The 9,266-nt window shown below is 50.5% G+C and overlaps 5 protein-coding genes across 5 annotated transcripts; 1 reads left to right on the forward strand and 4 right to left on the reverse strand.

Moving 5' to 3' along the window:
* Positions 1 to 207: 207 nt before the first annotated feature.
* LAESUDRAFT_725742 (uncharacterized protein) lies at positions 208 to 846 on the reverse strand. The gene is made up of 3 exons (XM_040908882.1): positions 785 to 846; positions 371 to 729; positions 208 to 294 (listed from the first exon to the last, which is right to left on the reverse strand). The coding sequence occupies exon 2, from the start codon at positions 646 to 648 to the stop codon at positions 394 to 396; it is 255 nt and encodes an 84-aa protein (XP_040764393.1). The 5' UTR covers positions 649 to 729; positions 785 to 846; the 3' UTR covers positions 208 to 294; positions 371 to 393.
* On the reverse strand, positions 509 to 1,315 carry LAESUDRAFT_146943 (uncharacterized protein). The gene is made up of 2 exons (XM_040901348.1): positions 785 to 1,315; positions 509 to 729 (listed from the first exon to the last, which is right to left on the reverse strand). Exons 1-2 carry the CDS (start codon positions 1,082 to 1,084, stop codon positions 649 to 651), a joined length of 381 nt encoding a protein of 126 aa, XP_040764394.1. The 5' UTR covers positions 1,085 to 1,315; the 3' UTR covers positions 509 to 648.
* A 197-nt stretch (positions 1,316 to 1,512) lies between these two features.
* Positions 1,513 to 3,636, forward strand: LAESUDRAFT_679129 (PLP-dependent transferase). Its single transcript, XM_040905695.1, has 10 exons — positions 1,513 to 1,690; positions 1,758 to 1,907; positions 1,960 to 2,205; positions 2,258 to 2,622; positions 2,680 to 2,738; positions 2,801 to 2,895; positions 2,949 to 2,993; positions 3,047 to 3,204; positions 3,255 to 3,413; positions 3,476 to 3,636. Exons 2-10 carry the CDS (start codon positions 1,829 to 1,831, stop codon positions 3,560 to 3,562), a joined length of 1,293 nt encoding a protein of 430 aa, XP_040764395.1. The 5' UTR covers positions 1,513 to 1,690; positions 1,758 to 1,828; the 3' UTR covers positions 3,563 to 3,636.
* A 210-nt stretch (positions 3,637 to 3,846) lies between these two features.
* On the reverse strand, positions 3,847 to 5,323 carry LAESUDRAFT_146989 (UbiA prenyltransferase). Its single transcript, XM_040901350.1, has 7 exons — positions 5,077 to 5,323; positions 4,857 to 5,009; positions 4,673 to 4,790; positions 4,533 to 4,621; positions 4,377 to 4,476; positions 4,040 to 4,319; positions 3,847 to 3,980 (listed from the first exon to the last, which is right to left on the reverse strand). Exons 1-7 carry the CDS (start codon positions 5,183 to 5,185, stop codon positions 3,909 to 3,911), a joined length of 921 nt encoding a protein of 306 aa, XP_040764396.1. The 5' UTR covers positions 5,186 to 5,323; the 3' UTR covers positions 3,847 to 3,908.
* Positions 5,324 to 7,162: 1,839 nt separating this feature from the next.
* Positions 7,163 to 9,149, reverse strand: LAESUDRAFT_725746 (S-adenosyl-L-methionine-dependent methyltransferase). Its single transcript, XM_040908883.1, has 7 exons — positions 8,983 to 9,149; positions 8,541 to 8,925; positions 8,359 to 8,485; positions 8,054 to 8,301; positions 7,939 to 7,995; positions 7,666 to 7,873; positions 7,163 to 7,614 (listed from the first exon to the last, which is right to left on the reverse strand). Exons 2-7 carry the CDS (start codon positions 8,908 to 8,910, stop codon positions 7,269 to 7,271), a joined length of 1,356 nt encoding a protein of 451 aa, XP_040764397.1. The 5' UTR covers positions 8,911 to 8,925; positions 8,983 to 9,149; the 3' UTR covers positions 7,163 to 7,268.
* Positions 9,150 to 9,266: the final 117 nt, after the last annotated feature.

Below are 9,266 nucleotides of genomic sequence, written 5' to 3' on the forward strand. Positions count from 1 at the left end.
GTGTGCTCCTGCTCCATAGTAATTCCCAACCCTACGCGTATGATGATCAGGTCGAACTGTATTCCCGCAATCTGCAAGCTCTGAAAGGCGAAGGATACAATCTCAGATTAGTCAACAACCGAGGTCTTAGAAGGTGAGTGATTTACCATGTCCGAGATGCAGTATACTGCATTATTGCCGGTCAAGTTTACAACCAAGAAGACGATTGAAATGAGGGTATAGAGAAGAGCAGACTCGATCAGGATCCGGAAGAGCTGTGTCCACGTCACGCTGCTTCGCACGGTTTTTCCTGAACTGCTGGGGAAATAACGCGAGGTCGACCGGTGGATCAGCAAGATGCGATACAGAGTCAAGGCTGAGATATGCATACAGTCGCATTAAGTGCGCGCGCACTCAGGGACCGGACAAACACGTACATGTGGTAATAACGTTGATGCTCACTGATAGGACGAGGAAGGCGTCGAGGAAGTTGTCAAGCATTGTCGCTCCGGACAAGTCCGTCATCAGATTGAGCGTAGCGCAGTAATATACGACCGATATAGCACACGACAGCCCGGCAAACCATAAGAACAGGGGAGGGAAGGCTACTCGCCAGTTGCGAGTATAGACGATCCAGAGGCGATAAACCTGGAAGCGGGCTGTTAGCATTTACGTTATCTCCTGCGACAAGGAATCGCTGCGCGCCTGGATAGCATCTGCGACGACGAAGGCGAATACGTTAAAGGCGCTCTGCGTTGCAGTTATGAGGATCCATGGAGGCAATCTATGACCGGGTGAGGCTTACCCTTGAGGTATTCACCCAGTTCGAAAGCTCGTCAAAGACATTACCCGCTCCACCAGGTCCCGTGTAGAAGATGAAGGCGGTTAGATTGCGATAGAAATTGAAAGCGATGTCCAGCGTGCCGAGGACAAAGAGTGTAATGGAAAACAAGAGCAACGTCACATTTACAGGTCGTTCCAAGTCCTTCGACCTGCGCAACAGCGTCCACATGCACATCGTGAATGTTGCGATATGGATTCCATAGGTAATACTCTCGGTGAAGATGGCAACGAGCTCCGCCTCTGCTATGGGGAACTTGGCCATTGAGGCTGTGCCACGGGCGGATGGGTGAGGGATGAGCGGGGCCGCGCAGCAATCTTCTGATCATCGGAACGTCTTATTTGCGGCACGTTACCGATCTATGCCAGTAGAGTGGAAGAGTTCTCATGTACGGCATGCGTGCTTCTCCCGATGGAACGATACCAGGTGAGTTCCGTGCACGTGTTTCGCCGTAGGAAAGATACACCTTGCATGGAACGCGGTTTGATATTCGTCTGAGAATTGATACGATTTGGTTTGTCTATCGGGTAAGGCGAGAGTTTATCGCGCAGACCAGTGACATGAGAACACGCGCAGGCTTACCGTACGACTACTCGTCGCAACAGGTTGCCACTCGAAATCATGAGCCGAACATGAGAACGCGCGAGCATTCTAAGTCGCGGCCACACGAAGCGGGCCGAGTTGTAGCTTCTGCTTGCTCATCTCCGTTGAGCCCGGTTTCCTTGATCCACGATTGTCTCAACCTGAAGGAAAGATCTTCCCTCGTAATCGAGCGAATGCGAGCTCAGCGGACCATGACGTAACCCGACCATCCGACAGCCAGCGCCTTCGTTGTCCCATCCACCATATCAGTGGGCTGGAGCTGCTTTGGTAAGAGCGATGCTTCTACCCGAAGCTATTCGGAAGAGCTACCATAACATACGGTTTGCCTTGGCAGACCCGCCCGTCCTCAACAACGTCGTGCCTATCGATCACTAGCGCAAATTACATCGGCTCAACTCTAGTAGCATGGAGAATTACCCGGAGTTCGGTCATGCCACCCTACCATTCTTTGCAATGGAACCTGGGTACGCGAACCTAAACCATGGTCAGTGTATGTCATCCAATCGATTATGCTGGCTACTGAGTACCACTTTCAGGTACGGCGGGCGGTATACCGCGGCGTGTCGAGGATGCAAGCCAAGATCTGGCTGCCCGTATCGCAGCGAATCCAGATCGCTTCATTTGGTTCCACTATCGACCGATGCTGGAGGAGGTGCGCGGAATGGTCGCCAAACTGATCGGTGCAGATCCCAGCGAATGTGTCTTCGTGCCGAACGTCTCCCATGGGATCAGTGTCATCTTGCGAAACTTCACTTGGGAGGAAGGCGATGTCATCGCCATCAGTACGTTCGTAGCTTTACACTCCCTCTTGTGTCTTACCCTAGGTGTTGTTAGCCAATTGCACGTTTGGAACCATCAGCGCTGCAGCACGTTACGTCTCCGATACTCCTCCTCATCCAAAGCTCTCCAAGTTCGTTCTATCTTTCCCAGAGACGCGTGCCTCTATCCTTGAGCGATTTCGCGAGTATCTTAAAAACCTGAAGGCAGAACAGCGCCGATCGGCGTCCGGGATTTCCAAGGGCAAGATCGTCGCGGTGTTGGATACCATCTCGGCGACTCCCTCTGTCTACATGCCCTGGAAGGAGATGGTGCAGATCTGCAGAGAAGAGTCAGTGTGGAGCGTCATTGATGCGGCACATTCGCTAGGCCAAGAAGTAGACATCAACCTAACAGAGGCAGCGCCTGACTTCTGGGTGTCGGTACGTTTTCCTTATCATCTTTAAAGCCGAACTTGGTGGACCTGTGCATGCAACCAGAGCTCCTCAAAATGGATGTACACTAAGTACGGTTGTGCACTGCTCTATGTGCCAAAACGGTCCGCGTTTATTTGTCGCTTTTGAAGTGACGAATAGAGTAGTGCTGATTGCTTCCTGCTAGCAATCATCACATCATCAAGTCCGCATTTCCTACGAGCATCACGTATGGGGCACACTTACATGGAGGACAAGATGATCTCCAATCGAAGTTCTTCTGTAGGTTGACATTTCATACTGCTGATCTTTCCTACCTTTGACACTTGTCTCAGGGACCGGAACGCTAGACTTCACAATACCTCTGAGCATCAAGCCAGGTGCGTCTTTCCCCTGCAAGGCTGGATGACTTGACAATTACCGCCCTGTGTAGCCCTAGAATTTCGAAGCTTCTTAGGTGGCGAGAAGAGAATCAACCAGTACTGCCGCGCATTGGCACTTGCTGGCGGGAAACGGCTCGCTGAAATCCTGAACACACGTACAATGTTTTCGGCTGACTCTGATGAAGCGGAGGCACTCACTGCAAATATGGTCTGCACACCCACTGTATTCTGACACGCGACGGCTGACTCTTGTTTCAGATCAACGTCGAGATCCCGTTGGCAAGCTCAATAGCGCCGACGTCGGCTGTCACCCTGATGTTCCAGGACAAGTTGCTCAACCAACACAACGTATATGCGTCGCAGTTTTACTATGATGGCAGATGGTGGACGAGAGCAAGCGCGCAGGTATACAACGAGGTACGTGAAGCGTCGTCGTGCGATCGTTAAATGGCGCATGACATGCATATCGTGGCTCATAGATTAGTGACTTCGAGAAGCTCGGGAATGCTCTGCTGATTGTATGCGCGGAGGTCACAAAGGAGGTTGCCGAACGAGCGCAGATATGACAGCACGTCGGTCTTGTACATAGCCCAAGTTCTACTTATGTGGCTGATGAAAAGAGAGCACGGATCGGAAACGCATGATAAGGCCTAAGGTCTGAATGCATAGCAATATGATCGAAGCTTTGCCGCTGTGGTTGAACGTCTCCGCGCGTAGCAGGTAAGTCACACTGTTTTCGTGAGACGATCCGATCCAGCTTCAATACGTCACCCAGTTGCGAGCCATGATTAACGGCGAGTTAACACGGTGTTAAAGAACGAAATCTATAGATTTAGCACATAAAAGAGTGGCTTCTTTGCATAACACAAATCTGCAGCGGAATAAAGCAAGATGAAACATAAGCTCCCCCCTTCAAACAATCATCCTATAGGCATAATCAAGGAGCATTCCAGCCCACATACCATAACTAAGGTATGCATCAACCTTCCATTCGAAATAGTTACGTTGATGTGAAGCATCGAATATAGCGGTATATTGCTCACCATGAAGGCTTTCATGCAGTCAGCACCGTTGTCAAGGTCGACAGTGGCCACTTGCCACGCCAGCGTCACGGCAGTGCCGAGTACAGTGATGATGAAGAACAAGGGACCCTGACCATTCAAAGCACCGGCCGTGGCCATACAAGCGACAAAAATTGCAGCAAATATAGCACAGACAGGGCGAACGTAGTTGCCGAACAGGAGGGCAGTGGAGTGCACACCGGCCTTCAGGTCATCATGTCGGTCCTGACATGCGTAGATAGTGTCGCAATAAATGGTCCAGCTGTAGGAGGACTTATTACAAATGTGACGACGTGCGAGAAATATGATCATGGCATACCAGATGCATCCAACAAAGAGAGCAGCGACAACCTGCTCGCCTGTTGATTTGCCCGCCACAGTGACCCACCCAACAGGCACGCCGATCGCGGATGTAATACCTATGGGTGAACAAGTGCTGAGAGAGATATGCACTGGCCATACGGCAATTTCTCACCTAAAATTACTTGCGGCCAGGACGTCCATCGCTTCATGAAGGGGTACAGTACGTCGAGTAAGACTAAGCTAACCAGACCAATCCGCGTACTAGCACCGCTGTCAGTACCAAGGCTACATCGTCGTATAGCCGCAACCTACGCGTCCGGGCCTGCCTGCATGAGGAGCGAGATGCAGGCGAGAACGTGTGCCAGGTATAACATTAACGCAGACGGAACTGAGATCGCGCCCGATGCGATAGGCCTGCTCTTCGTTCTCTCTGTCGATAAAGTGCCCATCAGCTCCCTTGTCGTACAAAGTTCTTCAACGATGGAATGCATCTTACCAACTTGGCGATCGTATTCACGGTCGCATATGTCATTCCATATGCATCCGGCGCTGTGTCGAAGGGTTCCCCCCACGAAGAACCAGAAGCTGACATTGGCTAGTTGCTTAGGGGGAAGTCCGGTGGCGCATGCGCTCAGGGTTAAGCCCCAGGCTATGAGAATAGACCATGAGCGACCGTCGAAGAGGCATCAATGCCAATGAAGTGATATGTTACATACCTGAAGGCCAAAACGCAAGGTCAGATCCAAGTGGGAACAGATGTAATCTGGTTAGACGTAGGAGCGACCGCCATACGGGTGGATGGACATTGTCAACTGCAGCACCCATTGTATATATTATTGAATGGGGCGAGGATAGTACCAACGGAAGTTCCTAGGGGGGTCTTTATGGTAGACTCAGCCGCTCACGTTCCATGAGCGGGCCGCATATTGCATGTCTGCGTCCGACGCCTCTACTCGCCTCCGGGAGGCTAAATAATGCAAATACAAATATTGGACGGGGGGACGGTAAGCACCCTTCTCTGACACAACCTATGAACAACTTTGATATTGAACTAGCCACTCACGAGCGGCGAAGTAACAAACAAGATTCTTAATTGACAGGACTATGTGGGAAGCGCTTCGCCAGACGTACTCCTGCTAACATGCAACCATCAACGTTGGCATGAGCACATGTAGTCGATAGGAATAGATATACCTTGGCGTGACAGTGGTGGGAGAGAGAACGGCGATATCAATGCGAGACAGCCGCTGTGGCAAAGCTATTTCTGGTACATCGAAGGAGTTGCATTTCTGAAAGTGAGAGCATCTCCGTGCAATCATGTTTGAACCGGCCACACGTACCTAGCGAGCTATTGAGCACAACAGCGAATTTGCGATGCGAATTAACCGTCTCGCAAGCATGAGGACAGCTGTTCTCGAGCAGTACCTGCGCTTAACGGGAAATCACTTACGTCCTACGTAGTACGCTATTAAACGGGGGTAGGAGGGGGATCGCAAAGAGAGAAATGAGGCACTGAGCAAGGTTTCCTTGCTATCCGCTTTACGTTACTCACCGCAGCTAGGATTGGGCGCAGCGATTGCAATGAGAACGAATGCACGCTGATACGATGTGCTTGCCTTCATGCGATAGAGAATCCAGATTACTTAGAGTTTGCGCCCTCGTCAGCAGTATTTGAGACCTACTTTCGTTCTATCTGCACAAAAAACAGTAATACCGCGGTTTAGCACACATCAAATAAGTTTAACCAGCACAAGGGTAACGTTCACATAAGCTCTTGACATCTGTCATTAATCCTGGCGCTCCGATAACTCGGCTGCTGATCGTCAGAAACATCAGTGGAAATGACAGACATTCGAAAACAGAACGATGAGAACGTCCACAGCACAGTGATGTGGATTTGGACCCGAAGTGTCGACATCCTTAGTCTCGTGGGCGTTGTGGCGCGGCATATGCGCTAGAATATTCGTGCGCCAGTATTCTGAATCCGCGTCTGGGAAGAAAGAACTTTTGCTGGTCCAACAGCGGTCGGAATGGGTCACTGCACGCACAATTACAATTTTCTGCGCTTTTTCAGCTCAATCGGGACATACGGAGCAGCAAATTAAAACGAGATTTCGACTCCCATGGTATTGCCTCCGCGGCATTCCTATCCATGAGTCTGAATGCACGCCACCATGATTTACGTACATCTTCATCTTTTGAGCAATCGATGCTGAACATAAAGCGTTAGCATTGGAGCGACGCGCACTTGACGCGCCTGATCAACTTCCCTTTTCTGGTTGTGACTATCAGTACTGGTTTTCGACATGTTGCAGTCAATGATATACCGTAAAGTGAATTTGGATCGTGGTCATCTCCGTTTTCTCTGCAGTGTGATACCCAGAACGTGGCATGGGAAGGTGTAGAGCATGTTCAGAGTTAAGAGGTTGTCCGAGTTCACGATACACAGTTCCCCCCTCTTCCCTTCGAGCGAAAATTTACGTTGGTCCTATGCTTGGGAGGGCAAGACACGAATCGATTGCGAGCGTGGCTCCCTTGGTGTGATCTATCATTCCCAGCTCAGAGCGCATGAGATACTCCGAAAAACGGGTGCAATTTGATTTTCAGGAGATTATGGACTGCACTAGACGTATGTTGAGGGGCAGTCAGCTAAGGCAGTAATGCGCCAACCCGTATTCGACTCGTCGAGCAACATGAAGGGAAGTGCACGTGATCATGTTCAACTACAGCATCGCCCTCTTCTCTTCCCCCGACTGGCCATGATTCTTTGCATGTTCTAAGCACGAATACTTATGACATTGTGTGAGACAAACCCTCGCTAACTGATTGTCAGGATTATTGACAGCAGCAAAGACGTGATGATTTCGAAAGGAATGTCTCTAGACGTGAGAACTATGATTCTACATCTTCATTCCGGTGAATACTCGTCTATATGTAGCTCTGCAATCGCAATCACCCCACGACACTCCCACATCCTGGTGACCTTCAAGCCCGCTCGCTTAGCCAAAGAATCAAGCATCTCCGGGGTACGTTCCATGCCATTGTGCACGGCCATCATTACTAAATCGTGAACATTCCCCCACTGATGAGCGTACCCGTAGTTGGGTGGCAACGGTGGAGGAGCGCGTTTCAGTCTAGGCGAACCCACTGTAGTGTTGATGGCATGTTCTGCCACCAGGATGATTGAACCGGGGCCCATTGCTGCGCGTTGATTGGCCAGGATGGTGACGCATTCGTCATCTGGCCAGTCATGCCTATGTGATCGTCCAGGTCAGACATCACAGGAAAATGGAGCATAAACATACAGGACGTGTCGAAGGAGGTAGACCTCAGCTCCCTTCACAGGCTGTTCCTCGAAAAAGTCGGACGGCAAGAGCTTCACCCGCCCACTCTTGATTGCTTCTGGATTCTCACGTCCCCAAACTCCCTCCGCTTTCTGAATTGTCTTGGATAGGTCTTCGACCACGAAGTGTAGACTAGGAAACATCTTCGAAAGATCGAGACTTGTACCACCTACACGAGCAAAGCAGCATATGAATGATCGGCATTGACGCTAGGCATACTCTACTAGCACTGACCGGCGCCACCGCCAACATCGACGATCGTGCTCGAACCTAAGGCCTCCCAAGGATAATCTGCCATTTTATCATTCAGCGCAATTTTGAAGGTGTTTGACATACGGATTAGACGAACCGTTGTAGATGCCAGATGCGAAAGTGTGCCCGCCGCCTACCATAGCCAGTGACCAGAGTTCCAACGAAGGACGGGGTGCAAGTACGCCATCTGGTCCTTTTACCTCTTCCTCAAGATATTCCCAAGCCGTCTGGTCAGTGCCTATGCCATCTGCGAACGCTGTCACTCGGGCAGACGTCGATTTGGACTTGACAGAATCTAGCAACAATGGAAGGAGCTTATCGGAGGCAGTATAGACCTCTAGCCCGCTGTGAAATTGGGCTAAGCGTGGTGAGTCGTATACTGTACACTCAAACAATGCATACTGCAACAGGATCCATGCTCGCAAATATTCATTCTTGACCAGGCATTGACTCGCGCGGTTGTTTGCAAAGTGGTCGTCTTTGACTTCAGAGAAGATGTGGATGGAACAAAGTGTCCGAAGAACTCGAGCTAGATAAGGAAGTTGGATTATTCGAAGAAAGTCTCCGATCTACGCTGAACTTACTTAGCTTCTGCTCGCCAATACCCGTCTTCTGGCTTATAACCTTCACAGACATGCCTTCAACGGGGTCCGCATCCGCAAGTATGTCGGAAACACGGGCATATGCGGCGACATGCAGTGCCCTTGCAGTGAAATGTGCACAGGAAATGTCGGTCAGACGGACTGCAGGCTCCTGTACGAGATCAAGACACATCCCAAGGGCACCGACCATAACTCGGCGTGCTTCGAAGAGTTCAGGCGACGGGAGTGGCGCTGTGGGTAAATCAGAAGATGAGAAATCCTCGGATTCCCATTCCTTGATTATCACTTCGGAGGCATCTGCTAGCATTCGGATTAAAGAACGTAGTTGTTGACTTTTCGTTGAGCGGCCCATGTCGAACGGCAGTATCTGGTGAGACAAAAACCAATCATCAGAGAAGAACGTAGACCCGCCAAATTCACCGACCAGCTTGCAGGTTTCAGGGAGACAAGTGATTCGCTTCGGAACGATACAGATGCGGGCGGGATTATTCACACTGCCACTTGTTAGACAGACGAGGTTCCCATCCACAAACGTTCTACGTGGAGCCCTTATATATTGCTGCGGGAGTTCTGACGAAGAAATGATCAAATAGTCAAGCGGAGAAGAATAGCGTGCATTACAAACTCCGATCTCGAAGATACGAGCATCTGAGGCATCGGTCCTCCTAACTTCTAAAGCCGCTTGTGCCAGGGGCTGGGCATCTTTGG

Source organism: Laetiporus sulphureus (assembly GCF_001632365.1).
Source record: "Laetiporus sulphureus 93-53 unplaced genomic scaffold LAESUscaffold_19, whole genome shotgun sequence".
In the NCBI taxonomy this organism is placed as follows: domain Eukaryota; kingdom Fungi; phylum Basidiomycota; class Agaricomycetes; order Polyporales; family Laetiporaceae; genus Laetiporus; species Laetiporus sulphureus.